General features: G+C 42.4%; 1 protein-coding gene across 1 annotated transcript in view; it reads left to right on the top strand.

Moving 5' to 3' along the window:
- Positions 1–461: 461 nt before the first annotated feature.
- Positions 462–24,710, top strand: part of GALNT15 (polypeptide N-acetylgalactosaminyltransferase 15) — a gene marked incomplete at its 5' end in the record, with an annotated part of 29,296 nt that continues 5,047 nt past the window's right edge. The window contains 9 exons of the mRNA XM_082306196.1: positions 462–487; positions 1,415–1,960; positions 7,336–7,502; positions 8,213–8,417; positions 16,976–17,143; positions 17,751–17,868; positions 18,651–18,845; positions 22,546–22,677; positions 23,775–23,876. Coding sequence (XP_082162322.1) covers positions 462–487; positions 1,415–1,960; positions 7,336–7,502; positions 8,213–8,417; positions 16,976–17,143; positions 17,751–17,868; positions 18,651–18,845; positions 22,546–22,677; positions 23,775–23,876 — 1,659 coding nt within the window. The remainder of the gene's footprint in view (positions 488–1,414; positions 1,961–7,335; positions 7,503–8,212; positions 8,418–16,975; positions 17,144–17,750; positions 17,869–18,650; positions 18,846–22,545; positions 22,678–23,774; positions 23,877–24,710) is intronic.

Here is a 24,710-nt window from a genome sequence, read left to right as displayed (position 1 = left end):
TAGAAATGTACTTTTTAACAAAAGGTGAACGTGGAAGTTCTCCAGTAATCACATGCCTCCTGGAGCTGGAGCTTTCTGCTCATCGAATATTACAAGATATGTAAAAAACAACATCCTATACCCCCAGCATCCAAAGGGTTGGTAACACCTGAGTTACATCCATACCTGATCTCTGCCAGACCAAGAGGCATGTGACGCTGAAGCATGTGGACTGTCTCACCCCTTTTCCCATTGGACAAGCATCCATCTCGCAGCAAAAAATGCCACAGTCCGTGCCCACTAGCACCCGTGCCAACAATATTAGCAAACAGACCTCAGGGACTGAGCTCCCCTTTTAATCACAGAAGTCGTCGTTTTCTCTCAGTGTCAGTAGCTGTTGTTCCAGCCCAGGCTTTCTGCATGTTATTCCTGGACTATTGAAAACTTGAAGTGCTGCTTCCCCTGCAACACCAAATTTATGGATGAGGAGACAACTTCAGTCTGCCAGGTGATAATTTGGCACCCTTTTGTCAGTGTTAAAATCTCTACAGCTGTAAATATTTATTGAAAATGAAATATACTCAAATACTTCAGCTAGCACATTACCATATGAATAAATCTAACCTTAAATAAATCATGTGCACTCCATCTTTTATTCCGTTTATAAAATTCTTGCTTCTTGCTGTGAGCATTTCTTAGCTTAATATGGCTATTCAGAAGTAGAGTGATTCGTGGCGTGCCTTGATTTCTTTTATAATACAACGTTTTGCTTCTTATATTTCACCTCTTGCAGCTTTGCAAAGTTTTGATTTGATAGGACAAGAACAGTGAGGGCATTAGGACCAAGAGAAAGACGCACACATTGCTCTGTATTATGTCTGGCAAAGTGCTTCCTGACTGAGTGCCGTAGTTAAGTGTGAAACAAAGTCAGGGACCGACTAGTTCTCATCTGTTGATCACAGCTAACTTGAAGCCTCTGAACGGGGGAGAGCTGTCAGATCTGCTTTCAGAGATAAGGCGCTTCAATCCAGGCAGCAACTGGAAACTTTGAAGAAGGAGAAACTGCTCTGGAAGGAAACTATAAGAAATGGAATTTCTTTTTACTTAGAATTTAAAAAACTTTAGCTACTCTCTTCATCAGCTAAACAGGCGCTTTCCTAACTAAGCTGGGACTCTGTATGATAAAGGACTTACTTTATCTCGCTGGATCCATGCTACCTTTTACTACAGTAAGTGCAATATTAACAGGAATGTTATATTTTGTCTGTAAATAGAGAGGAGAGTATGAAACGGCATCAGTGAAATGCGAGGGGAGCAAAAAAATCCTCTTGGCAGATAGTGAAAACCAGGGCTTTGCTGCAACCCGAGGACTGGAGTCTGAGAAAGATCCAAGTGATATTTAACATGACCATCTGTATCGTTTTGTCACCAACAGTATGTTCTTGAGGAAGAAGTGCAGATATGGATCATGCAAGCTGCAGTTTCTCTTGTTGTTGCTGATGCTGGGCTTTTTGCTCCTGATGGTTACAACGCTGAATCCACCACCCGGCAACCAGAGCAAGGAAGGGACTTTCCAGCCTGTGGAGTTCAACCCGCGGGAAGGGTATCAGGTGGACTTTGCGGAGACCCAAGAGATGCTGGAGACCCAGGAGGAGAGCCAGCAGTACTACCCTTTGGATGGGCTATCACCTTTCATCTCCCTGCGGGAGGATGAGTTGATCGTGGCCGTGGTGTCGCCCACCGGCAAAAGGAACCACAGCAAGGCCAGGAAGGGCTACCGGGTGGTGAAGCAGCAGAGCCGGCGGCCGGAGGCGAGGGCAGAGGGGGGCCCGGCGCCCCAGCTCCTGCCCCGTCCTCTGCAGGCTGGGGAGGGGGCTGCTGCGGGGCAGCGCCCGCTCGGCCTGGAAACCCACGGCTTTAACGAAGCGCTCAGCGAGCGGCTCTCTCTGCGCCGGGAGCTGCCTGAGGTACGACACCCGTTGTAAGTAAAACAGCCTCTTTCATCTCCGGGACAAAACTTCCCTCGCCCCGCCGCGAACCTGCCCCCCTCTAAACCCCGCGCCTTGCCTGCCGAGCTCTCCCCGCCGCCCGGGATCGCGCCCTTCCCCGCGCTGGGTGAGGAACACCCCCGCCTCACAGCCAGCTACGCCCCAGCCCCCCGCCGCCGGCCCCGGCCCCGCAGCCGGCTCCCACAGCCGCCCCGCGGCTGCCCAGCCACGGCCGCCCCCGCCCTGGGCCGCAGCCCCCGCGCACCCCGAGGCGGCGGCGGGCGCTGCCGGAGCCTGCAGGGGCCGCACCGAACACCGACGGTGCTCCAAGCCCTCGGGGGCCGACAGGCGGCAAAAGCGGAGGGTGCGGGGGGGGGGCAGCTACGGCTTCCTAGGGGCGCCGGGACAGAAAGGGGAGGACGAAGGAGCGCCCCGCCACCCAGCTGACGGCTGATGAACGCTGCTACCGGCGCCGCCCGCACCCCCTCCCCGCCTCCCCGCGGCCACAGGGCGGCCGGGCCACCGCCACCCCCCCCGGCCCGGCCCGGCCCCACGGCAACGCGGCGCCTGTGGGCGGGCGGCAGCGCCCCCTGCCGGGGGCCCCGGGAGGGCGCCGCCCGGGCCGCAGCAGGTGCCGGGCGGCGGCGGGGGAGCGCTCGGTGTGAGCCGGCCCCCCGCCGCGTCCCCCGATTTTCTGTCTGTCCGTCTGCTGGGGCCGGGAAGGGGGTCCGCCCGGCGGGGGCGTGCGGGGTGGGCGAGCGGGAAAGGCGGCTGCAGAGGGGAGCGAGCGGCCGCCCCTCCGCTTCCCGCCGCTACGACTCGCTCGAAGGCCCCAGGGGTCACCTCACGGTGGGCCGCCGCCAGGGCTGTGGGGTCGCCGGGATTGCGGGGTGATAAAGGAGTCAGGAGTTGGGCCTTTCAGCTTTTGTAGTACAGCAAGTGACCCGAAGAACGTTGAAAGGAAACTCGCGGGAGGAAGGAAGGCGGAGGTCGGTGCCTCTGGTCGGGTCTGCCAACACCACCGTGGCTAGCAGCAGCCGGGCGGTAAGGCCACGTCGAGCAAGTGTTGCGTTTAGAGCCCCACATATTGCGTTTGGAGCCCCACGTATTGCGTTTGAAGCCTGGAGACTTGAGATCCAGTAACTCCAACAGCCCGGGAGGGGCAATTTATTACACTTCTTAGAAGGGGGCCGAGGTGTATCTATGCTCACCTGCCCAGGGGAGAGGGAAAGGGATGTGGTTAGGTATCTTTTTTTTTCTTGCCTCCTGTAATGAAAGCTATCGTAGCTTTCCCCCAGGACACGGTGGAAAGATGTGCCAGAAAACATTTTAAGATGCAGAATATATATATAATAATTTTTCCAGTGGTCATTTTCACATGTTTAAAGACCGCTGGTGGCTTTAATTTAAGGGGACAATCTTAAGGAGAGAGACATGAAATGGAGTGTTTTCTACACTTGCTGACTAGGTTCAGTGTTAATTTGGGTAATTCCATTGAATAATGAGAAGCTAATACTATTTCAGTTATTTTTCACCATGCTTCACTGGCAGCTCTTTGAACTATGTAATGTTCAAAGGAGGAATGATGACCCTGGTTTACTGCCTGTGATGTCAGCCAAAAAACAGTTTTGGCAGCTGAAGGGCCATCCAACAAGACAGGTTTAGTTAATACTAATCTTGGTAAGATTTAAGCCATGGTCTCAGAGCGCTTGGATGGGTTTTCCTGTCTGACTAGGTACAGCCTAAAGAGCTATCAACACCACAGCTTATAGAGCCCAGATTGAAACCGCAGATCTGAACATCTGAGGCTTTGCAGTTGTTCAGATCTAAATCCAGATCATAAACCTGCAGCAGAGGTCTACCTCTAAGCCAGTCCTGTCCTTTATGGCACAACACACAAACCACAATGATATTTTTTAGGCGTAAGTTACTCTGGCAGCATAGCTCGCAACTATATCAGTCCAGTTTTATACCAGTGTAAAATGAGAGTGAACCAGTAATGAACCAGGTTGTCTATTCCTCTTTTCTGTTTGAATCACGTTGTTCCTAATAATGTCTGTTATTATTTAGTTAGAGAGAACCCAACCAGTTAGAGATATTTTAGTGAGTTAGCTCCATGGACTCAATCTCTCTCATTTCGCTTGAAATTAGATGGCGAATTCTTGGTACCAGAAGCTACGCCTACTAATTGTGAAGCACTTCCAGATACTGTAAAATAAGGCTGGCCAAACTTCACACTTACTTACATACTTCAGTTTTACTCTTAAACCAGAATGTAAGATGTAAGGTAAATGCCATAAGATATACTTAGCTGCTGTTCCTTAGAAATTTACATAAAGAGGTCTGTTGTGCTTTGCATTGGAGCAATGAGCAGCATAACAACAGTTTCTTTTTATGTGAAGAGTACAGAGCTCTGCTGGAAATAAACCAGAGCCTGTGGGCTGGGCTGTGCCTTGACAGCCCGGGATCCAACTTCCTTACCTGGAAAGCGATACTTTAGACCTCTCTCACCAGACGCCAGCTTCTAACATAACGCACATCTCTTTGCATGCCTTTCCAGGTGAATGTTTAATGCTAATTTTCAGAAAGTAGATGCATAAAACTGTATCTCGTCCAGCACACCTACTGATCCCACAGGAAAACATACCCCAATGGACGAATCAGGTACCTTGTTTTGCCCCATTTACTTGGACTACCCGTTTTGAAACAGCCAGGGTCTCTGGGTGAAACGGCCTAATAACTCGTACAGTTGTAATATAAAGTTGTTCTTCCACTTCAAGATTCATCCTCTGAGGTACCTTTGTCCCTCAGAGGGCTTTTTGCTGCTATCAGTTAGTCCAGCTGCTGTTGACACCCTCGTGGGACAGTGGACCCAAATCAAGCCTGCCATTGTGACTTTTATGATGGGGTTCTGCCTGAAAAAAGGTCTGTTTTCCTCTTTTGGGCTTGAGTGTCAAACGTATCCAGGCAAACAGAAACTCACAAGCTGTCTAAAAAGGTTCTTAAGTTTCATTACAAAAGCATAGCTTCCAGTTGAGTGCTGTTCAGAGCTAAATCTCAATGAGACATTTTCCTGAAGGTGGGTGGGAGACCCCATCGGCAGTGCCTTTGCCATGTCAGAATTGCTCTCCTGTTCATTGCTGCTTGTGACGATTCCTTATTTTTCACAAATTGGATTAAATCACTATGTCTCACATCAGTCACAGCCCTGACTTTCTGAAATGCCGATTTATGATGGACAGTCTGTGAAACTGCTCCAAATTACAGGGAAGGTATTTCTGTATACCAGTACCCTTTCACGTTTTTCTGAAGATTAGATATCTATATTGCAAGTCTTTGCCAATCTCCATGGCAACTAAACACTCGCCACCCAGGTTATGTATTCAAGTACAGTTATTTTCAATTCTTTTGCAATTAAGATTCCACAACAGCCCTATTTTCTTGCTATAACCACAGTACTAGCAACAAGGCACTGTAGTATTATGGTCCAAAATATAGGTGCTTATAGCTGTATTAGTGTATAGTTCCTGGTTGGAAGCTGCCTGGTAGTAAAAGGACTGCATCAGATCTTCACTTTTCTTAATCACCTCTAGATTCTTCTGCCTGAAAATACAAACACTGCCAGGTTGTGAGAGTATCCTTTTCTCCATCCTGCTGAAAATGGAAAGAATTATCCCATATGAAATTGTGAAATAACAGCATTGTTGATTACAGAAAATTAGTAAACCAAGGACAACATAGATTCATTACCATTTAAAAATCATGAAGAAAATTTGCCTCCCTATACAAAAAGATATTCATGTGAAATATTATAAACTATAATAAATTATTATGATTGCGCTCATTTTAAATGTATATTCCCAGAAGTGTATCTATAGTATTCATTTATTTGTATTTGTTATTAAATCATTCAGACTATGGATTCTCTTAAATGATAAGCAGCTTTGTGTCTGGGTAGTGTCTAGCATCATAGGGCTTCCGTTCATAACAGAAGCACCAAGTAAATTGGTAATAAACCTAGCAACCACTGTAAAATCTGTATGATGATTTGCTTGGCAATACAAAAATGCTGAAATAGCAATGGGCCACATTCAGCCAATTCTGTAATTCCTTGAAGAAGTTCTTGTTGCTAGAGATTAAATGAGTTAGGAAACTGGATGACTGCGCCTCAGGAAAGGAAAAATTCTAAAATGTGTTTTCTAATGTAAGCAAATCAGATATATAGGCACAGTCTTTGCATCTCTACAATGAACATTTGAAGGCCTTTTCTGGAAAATGTGCCTCATCATGCCAGTATAGTGTGCCCTGTCTCTCTGAACCAAGACTGGTACATCAGAAAACACTTACTGTTGTGAATATGATTTGTAGATCCTTTACTTACATTTATGAAACAGCCATTGTTTGACGAGGGTTTATGGTTTTCATATACAGTTTCTGTGAGGATGAATAGGAAGTGTTTTTCGTTCTTAAACGCTTGAGTTGTCAAAGCAACATCTAATTCATAGTAATTTTGATGGAAATTTTTTTGATGTCATGTGTGAAATCTTGGCACCATGGAAAACTGAGGAGCCATGGGCCCCAGCTGGCACTCTGGAGCATCTCTAGAAATGCCATAGAGTGACCCATGCAGTCAGGTGTCTTACAGTAGATTGTGTCAGTACCTGGAGTTGTAAATAGCAGAAAATGGCACAATCTACCCAACTGGGAGCCTCATTTATGCGTGATTCATTTTCTTCAAAAAAAGCAATCTGTACAAAGTAAATTTATAGGGAAAATATGTTTATTTTCTTGAATATATGTATGTTTGTTTGTTTTCATTGGCCATGTAAGTATCCCTTTCTTTCCTGTACAGAACTGAGATGTTGGCTTCATTCATTGGTCAGGCAGTCCACAGGTATACTGATGTGTTGTGCAGATGAATTATTTTACCTGTTAGTCTTAAAGGTAGTGCATTTCAGTTTACTCTTTTCTGTGTTACTTGAGAAAAGGTGGAAATTGGTGGAGGCTGACTGACCTGCTTTATCCCCCTCTTTGCTGTGCTCTTAATTGTCTTCAGTTTCTCTTTCTTTGCCTTCTGGGCCATTTCTGTTGAGCTGTGTGTTTTCAAGCCGCCATAGCAGAAGAAAGTATGCCAGACTACAGCAACACATTCCTATTTTTGCGTTTTAATTTTTATAATATCATTCCTATATTTTCACTTTGTATTCCAGTCTTGGACACCTTAATACTTCCTTTGCTTCGTTAGAAGTGAGCCAATATCTTAAACTGCATTCCATCCTAGAAGGTTTAGGTGTAGCTTACAACTTTGAGAGATAAGTAGCCAGTTGTATCCGTGTTTCTAGCGTCCCCCTCATTTGATCCCATGCAGGTGCCTACAGCAAGAATATGACTCCAGTCTGCCTACTGCTAGTGTCATCATCTGTTTCCATGACGAAGCCTGGTCTACTCTGCTGAGAACCGTGCACAGCATTATGGACACAGCTCCGAAGGCCTCCCTCAAGGATATCATCCTAGTCGATGATCTCAGCCAGCAAGGTAGTCCTCATTTCTCTGTATGTGAGCTCTTTCGTCCAAAGCTTCAGGGAAGAAACTGTCTGCCTCCAAGAAGTGTGTGAGGAGAGCAGAAGGCAAAGAGGACCCTGAGGAAGAGAGCTAAACAAAGTCTTGAGCTGGCTGCCAGGTTTCACTCTTCCATCCCTAGAATTCAGCTTAGCCTTTCAACTTTGAAATATGTTTCTTTTTTCCCCATCATTTCCAATCACTCTGAACTTTCTTATGTTAAAATAAGATCACAGTATGCAAATCTTAGCCTTCCCACTGGACCAGATCTGCTGTAATAATTTCCAGACTTGGACTTTGGCTGAAGTATAGAGTGGAAAACTCCACATTGCTAAAGTCATCGAAAGCACTTGGGAAAGCCAAACACCTGTAGTAGCTCACTCTGATCTGCGCCTTTTATGAGATGATGAGAGCATCCACCTTTTGCTGAAAACAGGAGAGGAGGCTATTAAGTTTCCCACAGGAATAGCTTCACACCTAGTGAATCTCAGTTTCCGTTAGTCTCTACTTCTCTTTGACATTACGCTTCTGTGGGAATATTTGGAACATGGCCCACTTGGCCGTGTAAAACAAATGTCCCCAAAACATTTTACCAGCAAGAAGTAGCATCTCCTGCTACCTGTTGCTTTTCTGTAACAGCTTGAATCAAGGCTAAAACATTTCTGTGACCATTCTGTTTCTGACAGGGCCCCTAAAGTCAGCTCTGAGTGAATACATCTCTAAGCTAGACGGTGTGAAACTCATCCGGAGCAACAAGAGGCTTGGAGTCATCCGAGGTCGGATGCTAGGAGCTGCACGGGCGACGGGGGACGTGCTCATCTTCATGGATTCACACTGCGAGTGTCAGAAGGGCTGGCTGGAACCCCTCCTAGCCAGGCTGTCCAGCAACCGGTAAATATCCCCGCGACCTCTGGGCTCCCTGCATATGCTAATTTCGACTGAGAGACATGTACTTGGAAAGATTTGGGTATTTTTTTTGTCCTCTCTTTGTTACCTTCTTCCTTCTGATCACATTGCTTTTATTTTCTACCTTATCACCACATGCATCACTCTGATGCGTGGGAAGCAGGATAGGTCACACAGCTGATGATTGATAACCCGCACTTCTCACACAGTATCACTGAACTGTCAGAGTTTGTATCCAGTTAGAGTTATAAGAAGGCTTCCTGGTGGTCTGAATTAAAAAGGTTGCAGTCTCAAGCTGTTTGGAAATTGGCAAACATCCACCAGAGAAACTACTGCAAGACTCCATTATTTTTACTTTTTAGCTGTCTCAGTCATGAAGCCAAGGATAAAATGCTTTGTCCTCCTGAGCCAGTTTGGCTGCGTATCGATGTCACCTGTACTGTCTCTGTTCCACAGAAAAAATAGACTTTCTGGGCAGTTCTAGGCAGTTCTAGCTAATCACAGCTACTTTCACTGACATCAAACTGACAGAGGAAGATACAGATTCGTATTTTCTGAGTCTTTCATGTTTAGGTTGGTGTTTGGGTCTGCTCTGTAATGTACAGCTGAGCTCATCTATGCAGTCCCCAAGTCCTTCGAAGAGATTAAATAACTGAAAATGTTTCAAGAATTACATGGCAGTAAATCCTTTATTAAAGGGACTTCTGTGAAAGAAAAAATTGTACATTAACTTGTCTATGATTACCCATAAGCCACTTGGGAAATAAATGAATAATTGCTTGAGGGGGTAAAAGAAAAAATACATCTTTAAAACTCTTACCAGACCGTTAAATAGTCATACCAAAGACCTTCAAAGGCTGTTCCCAGGCACTGGAACAAGCTGCTTTTATGGCTGATTATGTTTGCTTATAAGAGAATTAATTTGAATTTTTAGAAATGATTACATCATTCAGATGAAAACATTAAAAATACTGCAAGCAAGAGTAATGCTGCCCTAGGATGTCAGGACCATTCTTTTCTAAAAGATCCTCCTTGGAAAAGCAGATTATTTTTTGTCTGCTGACTTATTAGATGGTTTATTATGAATATACTTCATGATTCTTCTGCCTTGAGGTGTGGTCTATTGTTGATGTTCCTGCAAAACTCCTATGCATATCAATTGGCCAGTCCTTATTCAAGGTTGTATTGCTGAAATTAAGAGAGTTACAAAGTCTCAGATAAGAGCTATAGTGAAGGGGGAATTACAATGGCAAGAGAGAAGTTAGGACCCCACCACAATTGTAGTGATTCACTGTCAAAAATTATCCCTGCTAAGGGAATGCAAGGCCACCAAGCCTACTATAGCTCTGAGATTTATGTAGCACTATCACCAGGGGGTGAGAAAGGGATTCTCTTCCCCTGTAGGGCTCATATGCTCATTCATTCCTCCAGGAGAGCAGAATTTAACACTGAGTTAGCTAATGGCTAATTGGATCCATGGAGCAAAGGTAGAAGGATGTTTGGGTAATGGTATGGTCTAAACCATCCCTTTCTGCATGCTGTATCAGTCACTGTGTCTGACCCTGGAAGCTTTGTCACTGCTAGCGTGGAGAACCTGTGCCATTCTCTAGTGCACAGGGAAGACATGCTCTAAGGCATCTGGCAATCACTTCCCCTCACTGTCCTTCTTTCCCCAGCTGAAGAATGGTGATAATAACACTGACCTGATAAGGAAGGTAATTCATGATTTTTCCGAAATTGCTTGTAATGCTTGCATGGAGATCAGTATGGAAATATAAAGCATTAGCATAGTCAACTTGGCTTCATTTAGCAGTTGAGGAGCTGTTAAATTGAATCATGTGCACTCCCCGAGACTACCCAAATGAGGAAAGTACAGCGAAAAAAAGCTTACAGGGACTGGTGAAATATCCATTATTCCTCTTCTTAATGTACCAGTCGAGCTGCAACTCACGCACTTTTGCTGGAGAGACAGGATGGGAAAACACTTAATCACCTAGAGTGAATGAGTTGTTTTCTGGCAAGAAAAAATGCAGCCTTTCCAAAGCTCAGACCTTTGCAGGAGCTTAGCGGAGCTGGAGGGAGATTTTAACTTTGAAAATTGTGATTAAGCCCAACTTTCTAGACTCCTGATCAGATCTACCACTATTATTGTGACCTGTCTTAGAGCGATGCCGAGAGATCCTTGCCCAAACTGAGACCTCACTGTGAGTTGAACATACTCACAAAAAGGGAGATACCTCCAGTTCTGAGTACCCTGTGGTAATGACAGACAGGACAAACACGAGAAAAATTATCCCAGTTTTACAGGTATGGAAATATTTGACAGATATTTGACTTGCTCTGGGTGATGACATTTCATCTCCCTACGTGATGGTTTTATTCACTAACCCAGTCAAAATTATTTTCTGAAAAAGTATTGAGTCTTTCTAAAATCATTACACATGCATTTATGGGCACCTTGATTGGGACTCGTTCTGTGAACCATACCTAACAAATTGACTGGGAAGCTGTGCATCAGCTTAGTGTATCGCCTAGAGAATGGTTCAGCGGTTTGTAAAGCATCCCTTGACATTTTGATTGTTCAAGGATGAATACTGTAGGCACCTGGACAACATTAGAAAACTAGATGAGATGCCCCACAAATCATTTCATTTGACAACTGTTTGTGTTCCCGGATAATTCCAGGTGAGTAGCATGGTGCATAGTAATGCAGCTGTGCAATTATTGCAGTCGTCTTTTGAGGGGTTTGCCTTTTCCAGGAGACTGCAGGAGACAGCTGCTATTTTGTATTTGCTCCAAAGGCAGTGAAAGGCAGAGGGGACATATAACGAACTGTGCCGTGAAGCCTTGAAAGGGTTGTTCCTTTAACCTAAAACCAGTGACCACTATGCTGAAGCAGAATGACTTTTAAACAAAAGATCCAACGTGTGGTTCCTGAGAATACTGCATGAAAGCAAAATGAGCCTTGATGATATCCTTGACAAGGAATTCCACCTCTAAAAAAGGTATGGGCACCATAACTGTGGCAGGGGGGTGGCTTGCAAAGGGGTAGCTTGCCCTTAGGACCTTTCCCCTGCTCCTCATTGCAAGGGCTGTTTCCCTCTGTGCTGGTGCACTGCCTATACCATGGCTCAAATATTATGTTAGGAAACAGAAGCCTGTGATATTATTAAAAGAAGCCTATCTAGTTTCGAAAATGCAAAGTGCCTCTCCTTAGCACTGTGATTCTAGGTCACTAATCTTTAATGACAAAGCTGTTAAACAGAATAAGAAATTAACATAGCAGTGGAAAGGTATCTCATCTGCTCTTTGCTCCCATTCAGGAGTGAATGGAAGCCTCTGCTTGTAGACACAGGAATAGAAACAGAGTTCTGCTGTCCAGAAAATTTCTGTGTGGTTCTAGTTTTATGGTAATACACTGGAGAGAAGGGAAATATTTTGCATAACAGGTCCTTCATCTCTTTTCATCTGATTCCCCACTTCTCAGTGGCCCATACCCCAGCTCTTTGAGCTACCAAATACATAAGCCATCTGTTTTCTGCCTTCTCACAAGCTCAGGAAAGCATGATGTTATCCATCCAGGGCCCACACAACCCCAGCACCTGAGCATGCACTTCCGTGCTACTCTCCTTGTTTTGAAAACCTTCCAAATATAAAAAAAAAAAAAAATAAAAAATAAAAAAAAATATAAAATATATATTTTATATGTTATATAAAAATATTTATATTAAATTTTTATTTAAAAATAAAATATAAAAATATAAACAAAAATATAACTTCACATATAACAGCCTGCTTCCTGGGACTTCTCTTTTTGTCTGATCCTTTTATATCCTCCATTTGTCAATAACACTTATTTCAAATTCAGTAATTTAATGTTCTGCATTTACGTGGTATGTTATGTGAAGATATGCTGTTTACAGTGTTTCACAGTTGATCAGGATCAGTAGGCAACCTGTTTTAAAGAAGTTGAGGTAAAGAAACTGAAGATGAGAATCTAAAGCCAAAAGAAATATTACTGCCAAAAGTGGGAGCGATGAGGATTTAAGCATGATTCGTGGCACAGTGCCCTGAATGTCCAGTGTAAAAAAGTGTCGCTTGCTCCTACAGATTTTCGTACCCCCCACAAATTTCAATATTTTAACAAAAAAGGCAGGTTCAAAAGATTTTTTTTTTTTAAATAAAGCATTCCCTTAGCACTCTACCTAGCAGAGATTTGAAGTATATGTTTAGTGCTTAGCATGTGAGTAGTCCATCAATTCAAGGAGACTGTTCATATGCCCTAAGTTAGTCTGGAGGTGGTCTGTAAGGCAGTGTTTAAGTAATCCTTTATATCATAGCTTTACCTTTCCTGATCACTGCATTTTATCTTTTTATTAACCCTATCTCATTTTAAATGTTTTGCATTACTGTTTCCCTGACGACTTCAGCCAGCCAGCCAGCCAGGTGCTTTCAGTGAAAATGCAGCGTGCTGCGGAACCAGCTTGGGTTCTCAGTTACTTACTGAAGTTTTGACTACGTGCAGAGCCAGAGAACTTGGACTGCCTGGATTTCCTAGCTATCTAATTTTTGCAGGGAATGATCTACTCTGAAACTGGCTGAGGAAAATAGATCATTTTCATGTTTGGGGTTTTTTTGTTCCTCCTTATTTAAAGGGGGATTTAAACAGATTAAAATCTGTTCCCTTCCTAGCAAAAGAAAGCATAAATCAATAAAAAGCACTTTCAAAAAACAGTGTATCTAAAACTTCAAAACAGATGTGTTAATTAAATCTTCCTCTCCTCATGTTACTTATTCTAAAAATAGAAAAGAACATAATGTCCATGGTTACTGTAAAGGGTCATGGGAAGACATTTCATTTGCAATTGTATTTGGTTGAGAAATCCCAAACCAGGAAATTGTTCTTGTTTGGGTTGCTCTTTTTCATGGAATTGTGACCTTTTGTAGTTCATGTGTGTTCCAAGCATTTGAAATATTCACAAATTAGTCAAACAGTTCAAAGCCTCACTGCTAGTTGTATTTGAATTTCCTGTTTTTTCCTTTCCTTGGATTCCACAGGGTAAAATTAGCAGTAGTTTGCCAGTTTATGTTTCATTTCAAAGTGCCGAGAAGCTGCTGACTGTCTGCCAGTTACCCAGTTAAAACCAAAAACAATAACTACGAACATCTTACAACTTCCAATTACCTTCGGCTGCAAATTTGCGTTTAGAACTGCACAAACATCAAACCATCACTGCATATGCAGAAAACAGATCTTCTATAAAAAAAAGCATTAATACCAAAAGATAGGTAAAGCACTGCTTGATTAAGATTAAAATTGGACATTGACCTGTTTTCACACAAGATAAAGTTACTGGATTCCTGTATTTCAGATCAGAAAGACACTCCCAATATTTAAAGTCTTAAGAAGGTGTGTTTCTATTGATTTCAGCAGAGCTACACCAGTTTATACTAGGTAAAGATCTAGCATTACACTTACAAACATATTCTTGAAAACTGTTAATCTTGGCATTCTGAAAGAGCTACTAGAGTAATAGCTCTAAAACACAGTTATCAGTTTGTACTGTATAATTTTGTGGGAAAGGAGATTAGATTTTATCTTGTTCTGGTTTATTGTTGAATTTAGCCAGCATAGAATGTGACCTATCCGGTGAGTTATTTTCAGCTGTCTTAAATACTGTAATTTTCCATGTCATAATTTGCAGATAGTTTGGATAATTGCTTGGTCTCCAAACCATCAGAATCCATTACATCACTGCAGGTATTTTTCTTCAATGGCATTGAAGAATCAATGCCCAATAACAAGCAAAGCAAAAGCATGCATTAAAAATAAAGGATTATTTCGACAAGAACTGCTACTGTGGTGCTTACTCTTATGAGCAATTGCACTGATGCTAGAAGCATCATTGGAGTTTGGAGTTTTGTAGTGGCAACAAATTTAAGGTGGATCCAAATAGAAGGATGGGTTTTAAATGGATTAAATTATATGAAAGTGTAGGATAGTCTGAAATGTTTGGGTCATCTGATCCAGAATATATCTGATCCAGAATATATCTGAGCATAACTGAGTATCCGCATTGTCTCTGTCTGAACTATCTTGGATATGCACATGTGGTCTAGTCTTCATGGTCAAGGTTTTTTGAATGGTTTAGTCTACATTGCCTCCTCTGGCTTCCACTCAAATATGCCCTCCTGATATTTCTCTCCTGACTCCAAAATTGTAAACTACACTACCCCAAGGTCATTAGTTCCTCAGTCCTGTCTGGATGAGAATGGATAAACAAGTAGCAATAGATAGCATGCATTTCAGCAAGTAGCAACAAACCCTGGTGGGAAGTGTACAACTCCAACTACACTCCTAACCAGACAGTTGTCAGAGATACTCGCACACTGGAGAATGCAGCAGGCTGTAGAAATTATAATTACAGTGACTTTTCATTTTTTAAAGTTTAGTCATATAAAATCCATTTAACTTGTTAGATGGATTTTTCTCAGGATATCAAAGAAAAAACACCTGCTTGTGTGAGTCCATCAGGACACTACCTTTTAGTAACTTCTGGAAGCAGTTAGTTTCCTTTTCATGCTGTTAGTGAAGAAAGGTTAAATACAGCTTTCAATAGAACGGCTCCTGCTGACTTGAGTTTGAGGTGGTTGCTCCTGTCCTGGATATAAAACTATATCACAGGGGTATCATCAAGAGAATCAGGGGAGGATATCAGCTTTATTATTTTTAGTATCATTTCTTTCCATTTCTTCTTGAGTCCTGTGGGAGAATGACAGTAAATCATTGCCTTAATGTATATGCCTACAAATGTTGGAGGTGACCATAAAACTTTTCTCGTCTATTTATAGACCCAATGCTTGTTTCTGAGAGTGCCTATTATTACATATTACAAAGGCTGGTTTTACACCTGAATGGAGAAATATAATCACTTCTCCATTTTAAATCTTTCTGCCTTTAGCTCATCATAGGGCAGTCTGCTTTTATTAGGAAACAAAGGAATAACTGAGTCATTTTAATGCTATCCGCTGCAAAGTTCATCTTCATACAATTCACTGACGATCAGTAGTCTCTGTTTCTCCATGGGCTTCTAAAATTCTCTACAGGAAATGGCAACTGTGATAAAACAAAGTTTGGAGCTTCCCCCCACCCTGATACTGAAAAAACATTACTCTAGTGATTGGACAGGCAGAGAAGATAGATAGGTCAAGATTACGTTAACATCACCCAGAGCGACCATCTTCCTCAGCTGGTTCTGGTCGGTGCCATGGAAAAGTACAAAGGGCTCACTGCGTTGGAGACAGTTCTGAGATGTCCTTTCTTCATTGATAGTATTATGTTTTAAGCATATTTCTCTCAGGATTGATCTCTGACCAACATATAAATCTTCAAAAGAGGAGATAAAACCACCTACTTTTTGCCCCAAAATTGACCAAAATACCCCCAAATTTCTCTCTCTCAGTTTTAACAGGAAGTTATTTTCTAGGGAAAGAGCTACTCCAGAATAATTTCCTATATGGTAGTTCTCTAGAACAAGAGTAATTTTTTCCAGTGTACTTTAATCCCTAGTAAATGTTACTGAAGAGGACCTTCTGTATATAGGCAAGCCCTTACACTGAGACAAGAGGCTATCCTTTTTGCATAACAGAGAAGAAATGGATAATCATCTTCTTCAACACTTTTTTTCCTGCAGTCCCTAATACCATTGCATTAATAATCTGAAAATTTCCAAATGTGATACGTCATTGACCTGGGAACAAGCAACACTGGTGGCTCTTCTGAACTACCAGTTAATTCCAAGATGATGTACAAGCACACTGTGAAATACTGTGAAATGTTTGCCATGGGGAAATGTCTAATACCTCTTCTTAGACTAACCCAAATTTAACTCAAGTTAGACATGAATTGGAGGATTGCTGCTTATGGTGCAATGGCTCTGTTCTGGCTCTTAAAAGTAGATTCCACACTGTGACAGTGCATTTGCAAGAGCATTTTAAGCTTGTGATAAAATACAAACAGAAACTGGTTTATGAACTTGGTGGTAAATGTTTTAGCAAAACAACCGGCAGAACAAAATAAGGATAAGTGCGCTCTTCATTGGCCTGAAGCGACAAAGTCATGAAGTGTGTGGAACATCTACAAGAAAATCAAAGGATGGTGAAGTGTGTGAGGCCAAAATCGTCTTTTGCTGTAAACTTTGCATCCACGTCGATCCTATAACATCAGAGGTTGGTACCTCTGTGTGAAATAGCTTTATAAGAATCCTAATGGTTAACTCATAGCAGAATCCTGAATAGTTTTAAATGACAATGCAAGGTACGGGTTATCAATAAATTATTGATCTTTAGATTTCTCACTGCAAGCTCAGTATTCCCATGCACTGAGCACCTGAGCTTCTGTCAGCAGGGAAAATAAGGGCACTCAACAGCTAGAGGAGTGCTTGTGCTTAACAGTGTCAAAGGGAGGAACCACTGTTTACTAACAGAATAGCGAACTTAATTTGTGCTTTGGGTTTGAAAATAAATTATATTGTCTTTTTCAGAAACAGTGTCGTCTCCCCTGTCATAGATGTCATAGACTGGAAGACTTTTCAGTACTATCACTCTGTGCGCCTGCATCGAGGTGTTTTTGATTGGAAACTAGATTTTCATTGGGAACCAGTGCCAGAGCGTGAAGAGAAGGTACGACAGTCTCCCATCAGCCCTATCAGGTAACAGTCCATCAGCCAATATGCCTCCACTCAGCTCAGCAGCAAAACTGTACAATTTGGGTCATCTTCCAGCTACCAGAAGAGAGTCACGGTTACTTGCATATGCTCAGTTAACGTTTTTTGAAGGGATAGGGTTTTGGTTTACACTGAGTTTGTTTGGTCTTTAGTAGTCATTCTAACTAGATTGCAGTCATACTTTCAACATGACAAGTTATTTTCCACACATTGACACAACTAGTATACAACCTGACCAGACAAGGTGTGGAGGTTTGTAGGGAAAGCAAAAGATGGATCATAGAGAGTTAAAAGAGATGTCTTAATCATGATCTGTTTGTCTGTTGTTTTGGGTGTACATGCATGTAACGTTTCCCACTGTTCTGAGCTGCCTTATATAATTCAGCTCTTGGCTCCCTTCCCCAAGCAAATCCTAGAATTATGTTCCAGTTGTTCTTTCTTTTGGTTAGATAATCAATTCATTCAAGCTTATATGGAGTAGTATTCAATCATTTTGTAATACTATCTCTGTGGAAATGGTGGGGTTTTCAGCCTTCACATAATTCCCTATCTAAAACTCAAGGTGTTCACTTCCAAACTGTTTTCTACACAGGAGTCCTGTGGTAGCTGGTGCAGTTGTGGCCATGGATCGACATTACTTCCAAAACACAGGAGCTTATGATTCTGACATGACCATGTGGGGAGCAGAAAATCTGGAGCTATCTATAAGGGTACGAACTTTAATTAAAACATCAAGCTGTGGTAACTATTGGGCTTTTAAGGAACCTGAATGAAAAGGCAAGAAGCAAATTATAAAAGCAGTTACATGCAGAACATCTTGGAGTATGGAGAATATCACTTTCCTCACAGAAATCTATCGCCATGCTCTGTGATCTGTGGACTATACAAGAACATGCAGCTGCTGTGAGTTAGGAGCATTATGTCAGGAGAAGGAAGTTTCACTGGCCATCACCATCTGCCTGAGGGCAGAGTCACTGAGTTTGGCACCTTCTGAAAGCTGCCTCTTCTTTTTTTGGCATGTAACATGCACCAAAGGGAGAGTAGCTTTATTTCTTTGCCAACCTGTATTTTTAATACCAAATTTTTTATATTAAATTGTTTGCATTGATTTTTGCTGAATACTGCAGAGTAACTGATATTAAAAAGCAATGAAAATTGCAGACACAAAGCATATAGGGTCTTTAATGTCCCAGACAAAAGAAGGTATGCCCCCAGGTCTCTTCGCTACACTGCACTGTTTGTGCACAGAAAAACATAAAAGCATATAAATAGACATACTGGGTCAAATCAAAGGTCTGTCTTGCCCAGTATCTTCTCTGTGTCTTTGTGTCTGTGGGGAACAGTGTATGAAGAAGCACATAATAATGCTCTTGCTGTTTCCAGCAATGTGCAGATGAGGATTTCCTGAGGCAGAGCCTAGAGTAAAGGAGTTTCTCCTTTTTAGATAATCTAAATAAGGTAATCTTTTTTTGTGCTTTCACCTGTGTTTCAGACCTGGCTCTGTGGTGGCTCTGTAGAAATTATTCCTTGCTCCCGAGTTGGGCATGTCTATCGAAATCACTTTCCCCATGCTTTCTCCTATGAAGACGCCATTGTGAGGAACAAAATCCGAATAGCAGAGACCTGGCTGGGCTCTTTTAAAGAGAACTTCTACAAGCACGACACAGTGGCTTTCTTAATCAGCAAGGTAAAGACATCTGTAGTGGTTTGTTTCTGAGGGAAGGAGTGTGTGTTGAGGTAGTTGAAGGGGGTGGAATAGGAGTGGGGGTGTCTGTATGCAGTCAAACATTCAACGTGCGTGGTGCTGGAGATAGCCTTTTTATGAAACCTTCCCGTGGAAGAGCTGTCAGATTAGGAAGGAAAGAGAGAAACTTGTGCCTGGGAGTTGTTTGCTGAAGTTATTCTTAGAGTATGACTCCTTCTCCAAATTACTCCTTCTTCAGCTTGCCCAACAAGCTGTGATTTATTTTTCCACCAATAGTACGTGGAGGGTTGCAGTGCATCTGAAGTGGAAGCTAGTAGCCCTGCATGCTCAGAGGGCCCTCCTAGAGGATTCATTCTTCGTTACTGAAGGTCTTCCTCATGTGATTCATGAGGATATTCAGTAATATTCACAGGCAAGTGGCAAACTGTGGTGTCTCTCCTACTGGAAGGGAATGTATCTGAGTGGTCTAGTGACAAAAAAGGCGATTTTTTTTCCTGAACTGGCAGATGTCCAGGAGCAACTGTGTAACTGAGAAAGTCAGATCTCAACATAGCCACTATTTACAAGTTACTTTTTCATTAGAAGCATCGCACAGACAGCAGTCCAGTCTCCAGGGATTCGGATTCCCAGCAGCCTGTAGGCTGAGACAAGCTTGCAGCCAGGTGTGTGGCGTAGCCACACTGGAACCGTCTACAGGCTACACACCATCCAACAACTACAGAACAGCCACACTTGTTTTTAAGCCACTGTATAATGCATTGCAGATCGGGATCAGTCAAGGGACTGTATCTCTCATGTATTACAAACCAGTGGATGTTTGTTTATTGGGAGTCATGCCGCTGTAGTTAATGTTGTTAATGTTTTTAATGTTAAGTTGTTAACAATGTGAAGTTGTTAATGTTGCTGCAGTTCTCAGGCATTCTCTGGCTCCAGTACCTTTTCTTGTAACGATATCCTCTCCTACAAGGCAGTGGACAAACTTGTGAGCAGTTGTGAATGAAAACGTGTCATTCATCTTCTTGTTCATTTAACAATGCCGTGCTTTTAAGAAGAAAAAGATTCACTGAAAACAGGCAGAGCATGGGTCGGTGCTGTGCAAAGTTTCCCATTCAGTTTTGCTCTTGCATTTCAGTCCTGCATGCCTCAGTCATTGCAGGGCTGGCCATCGTCTAAGAAAGCCAGATGCAGCAGGAGCTGCACTGTAGCGGGGAGAGGAAAAGGGCTGTGCGTCGGGGTGGCTCCTCTCCTGTCACCTACTCTGACCTCCTTACGTTCTACCAGTGAATCTGCCTCTCCAGTCAGCCTGCTGTGCTAATCCTACAGTCTGAGACTATTGCGTGTCTTTTTTTATTCTGTTTTCACATTTTTTAAAAAGCTTCTCTGTCCTCATCTGTGTTGTAGGTTTGAACTCCGCTGGCCAGTGAATTGACTCACAAGGGTTACAGCCATGTAATTGAAAGGAGGACACTAGGCCAAGGCTTTTAAGATGGGCAGTTAGGTCCTTAAATCATTTAATAATTTCCTGAAGGCCTTTCTTGTCAACTCAGAAGCAATTTTCTGTACGAAGAACTACAGCCACCAGTGACACAGTTTACTAGCTGTAAGCACTGTGACCTTTTGCCTGAGAGTTTGTTCTAGCCAGAATACTTTTAGTACTTCTGAGTATGATGCTTCTTCAAATGATCAATTTTACGATCTCTGTGCTCAGCATACCATAACATAAAAGGCCCTTTTCTCTGTTCCTTTCTTTCACAGCCAATATTTTCAGTATGTCAGTGCAGCGGGATGTTACTGAAAAGACACGAGCAAGCCATTGCATTATTGCCGCTCAGCTGCAGACGGGCCCTGCGGGGATTTATTGCACTGAGAGGGTGAGCGGAGCCACCTATTGGCCACTACAAAAATCTCCGTGAGCCTTGGCCGCCGACATTGCCCGCTGCTGAAAATAACGGGTGACCCCCGTTTAGGTTGCTTTATAAGTCTTCCCATTTTATGGTCTGAATTGCATCCTGCCCAGGATGCCTGTGGTGTGAGCGTTAATGCAGATGAATAAGGCTCTTTCCAGCTCTCTACCATTTCAGCCGCCGTCTCTTTTTCTCCTTTTCTTGTGTGGTTTGTTTATTTAATTTACAAGCACAGTTCCCTTTCAGATTGGTTTACAGCAATAAGGACTTTCTTTACATTATTTACACCATTTATTCGGCATCAAATGCGGACTGTAACTAGTACGACAAAATGAGATTTACTGCCGTCGCCTTCTTCAGCCAAAGCAGAGTCTCATGAGAAACATTGCTTTTTATGAGAAGCATTTTACTTCTCTATTTCCCTTTTCCAAGAAAACCTCTTGGGGACAGGTTTGTGTGGTGCTGAATTGCTGAACTTTGTTGTTATGCTTATTGAATCTAAGACTGGTACTAAACTGTGAGATTCTCTTTAACGTATGGCAACTGTTGAGCTTTGCCTGTGCAGCTTACAGGGGCTTGCAAACAGTGCCACATGGCATGCTTGATCCCTGCCTTTAGAAACTGATACCTCTCCCTTGATCTCCAAGGCCCTTCATTTGTCAGTGTTTTCCAGGCATGTCACAAAGTCCTTTTTTCTTTCTTATGGATGCAGAGAAATAGCTGGTCTGAGGAAAGGTTATTTACAGGCAATTCTTTGCTTATGTTACCATTTTTAATTTCTGATGTAGGAATCCAGACCAGTTTCCTGGAATCCAAAACTGCATTTTTAAAAAGTAGAAATGTGAAGGGGGAGATCTACTGCTGGCAAGAAAGAGGAGAGAGACTTTTAAGGGTGGTGAGATATTTTTAGGATTTGGGCACTGAGAGATTTAGAAAAGTGTTTTGTGTGGTTTTGAAACTGAAGGATTAGACACTTACCTCCTTAGAGGTTTTCAGAACCCTGTTAGTCATCTTCAGTGCTAAATAAATACCCTCAAATATTCAGACAGGCAGGCCTTTGCAGTGCAGATGTCCGTAGCTGCACTAAGGGTTAAGGCACTTGTCTTTTTTCAGAACAGAGTTGCTACCAGGAAGGGTGAGAGTTGATATTGTGTGTATATAATTCAAGAAAACACATAAATCATAGGAAAGGTTTTATGCCTTTATAGCCACAAAACACATTCACTTACTAGATTTAGTAACTGTCAGATAATAATGTGATAGACTATATTTTGGGCTAAATTCTGTCATCACTTACACCCTCTGATCTTGGAGGACTAACAATAACTGGGTAACTTGGGCTGCTAAAGGCCAGGAAATTGAATTTTAATCAGCGGGGCAAATTCTATACTGAATGACAATCATCTAATACAATCTCACTGATTTCAGTGCAACGAGTATCAAACTTGGTCCTGATTTTCTTAATTAAAAAGGTGACAAAGACTGACTTATCTTGAAGTATAATAATATTTTTTACAGGAAATATTTATTTTCACAGTGTATGCTACTTCTGAAACATTTACTCCCATCACAATGCCAGACTAAATGCTGTTGTAGCACAAAGTTGGAGGAAGGCTGGTGCTCCTCCCCTGTGTGCTCATGAAAGATATGTATCAATATCGATAACATGCAGGATAGAAGAGGTGGTAGAAATAATTCCTATGTAGTCATTTTCACTTCTAGCATCTCTAACACAAAACCACTAGTAACCTTGTTGACCCTATGCTTCCTCCATAAAGGCAGAGAAGCCAGACTGCAGTGAGCGCCTTCAGCTACAGAAGAGACTGGGCTGTAGAAGTTTCCAATGGTTTGTATCAAATGTGTACCCTGAACTCTCCCAGCCTGAAGACACGCCAAGATTCTCTGGCAAGGTAAGAGAAAACACGCTATAAAGCATGATTAGAGTTTTTGCATTGTTCAAAGACCGCAGTATAACTTCCATGTACTAAGTACTCAGTGAGCATACAGTAAGAGGCTGTTCCTGCTTTGAAATGTTTATTGTCCAAACAGACAATGCAACAAGGATGGGAGGAGAAAGAAAAGGACAAAGGAGACAAACAGCTGGTCCAAATTCTTACATAAATGTTGAAAGCCAGCCGGGAGCTGAACCCAGATTGTCTGACTCAGTTCAGTGTCACAGCTCAGAGGATCCTAACCTGAGGTTCTTTAGGTGCCCTTAGTAAAGGAAAAGAATTGTGTTGCCTTGTGCAGCTGGCAGTTGCAACAGCAGCTGAGATATCTCTATGCTGACCCATATGCATAAAGAGAAAAAAGCATTTCTTCAGTCCTGCACTTCCCTCAAGGTCAGAGGTGGTAGCAATGGCAGCTCCTTGGCTGACTGCGTACAGGAGGCAATATTCTCAATGGTTTTTTTAAAACGTAAGTTTTAAAGCTGATAATTATAATTCATTAAAATATTAATTTATTCCAGGCAGCCTTACTGGAAAGGATTTTCCCCCAACAAAGCAACAAGGTCCACTAATTAAGTCACACTCTGCTATCTGTAGCCAGATTTTACTTTGTACTTTTACTATTTATTTTGTCTGTTCTTTATTATCAAAGCTTGCTTGAGAAGAGTGTAAGAACTGAGTGTGGATCACAGGAATTGCCACGTTTTTTTCTTCTGGAATATCTTGGGTTTTTTCTGACTACAGTGTCCAGTTGAAGTGCAATTTTCCATTAGCATAAAAAATTTGACAGATTTCTTTTTAACTATCGTAATGGTTAAAAACAGAAGTGAGTAACTTAAAACTCACTGGGTAACACCGACCTTTGGTGAGACTCCATCTTTTATATCAGATCAGTTTGCAAGATCAATATGCAAGATCTAGTCTGAAAGAAAAAAATATTGCCTGAATTATGAGCAAAACCATATATCATAAAGGGATACACTCACAAAAAACTTAGCTGAAGGATATTTTGTTTGTATCTGATTGTGCTTTATTTCAGTATAAACCTTTACTTACAGCTTTACAATACTGGTGTTGGCTTCTGTGCAGATTACAGACCTGGAAGAGCCACTGCAGAAGGCTCTATCGAACTCTCCCCTTGCAGTGACAGTCTCACCCAGGTACTGTATACTTTAAGTATATAGGCACTGTATCAGATCTAGGGAACCATCCAGAAGATGGGCACTCCAACATGCAAATGGCTGGGTTGACATTAGTGGAAATACTGATGTGTTCAAAATTAGGCATGTGCTAAGGCAACAATGCCCACTCTTTTGCAGCTGAGTGTCATTTGGAAAATGGCATTGTTCCATGTGTCACTGAGGCCAGATCCCCACACTTTGCTCCAGCAGACATCATTAAGTGCCTGTTTGTTAATATATTTGGTAATGTCTGGAGAACAGAAAGCCTGGGAGGAAAAAATATATAATCATTCTAGAATAATGGGGATGGGTTTCCCCATTAGTGCCTAAAACAGTCAAAGACGGGAGGGAAATTCATGTAGACTCCCAAGCTGGCATTAGACTAGCAAGTTCATGCATTAAGAGAAGCCAAACCAATACAGACCGACTATAGATACTTACTCCCAGTCCCAAACATGTTTTGCTGCTCCCACTGAGCTCAGGGTGAGCTGCAGGCACATTTCTAACTGCTGTGTGTGTGGACCCTGTCAGAAACACCCTTCTGTTCAAATATTTATTAAACTAGAAAATTTTATTATAGGATGAGTTTACTTTATACATAATTACAGTCCACAAAGCCTTTCCTTAGGTAAATAGTTATGCCAGAATTGGCTGGCAAGGGGGATTGCTTTGCAGGGTCAAGGCTGTTGCGTCTCCAGCACTCATGTTTGGGTTGCATCTTAACAAACATGTACAGGAAATTATTTTTGGAAATAGCATTTAAAAATTAATTGGGATGTCCTTCCATCGTTGTTCAAACAAACCCTCCCTTTT

Source organism: Platalea leucorodia, assembly GCF_965183815.1.
Source record: "Platalea leucorodia genome assembly, chromosome: 1".
Taxonomy (NCBI): domain Eukaryota; kingdom Metazoa; phylum Chordata; class Aves; order Pelecaniformes; family Threskiornithidae; genus Platalea; species Platalea leucorodia.
Note: the sequence above shows the minus strand (reverse complement) of the source record. Positions and strands in the feature narration are given on the sequence as shown.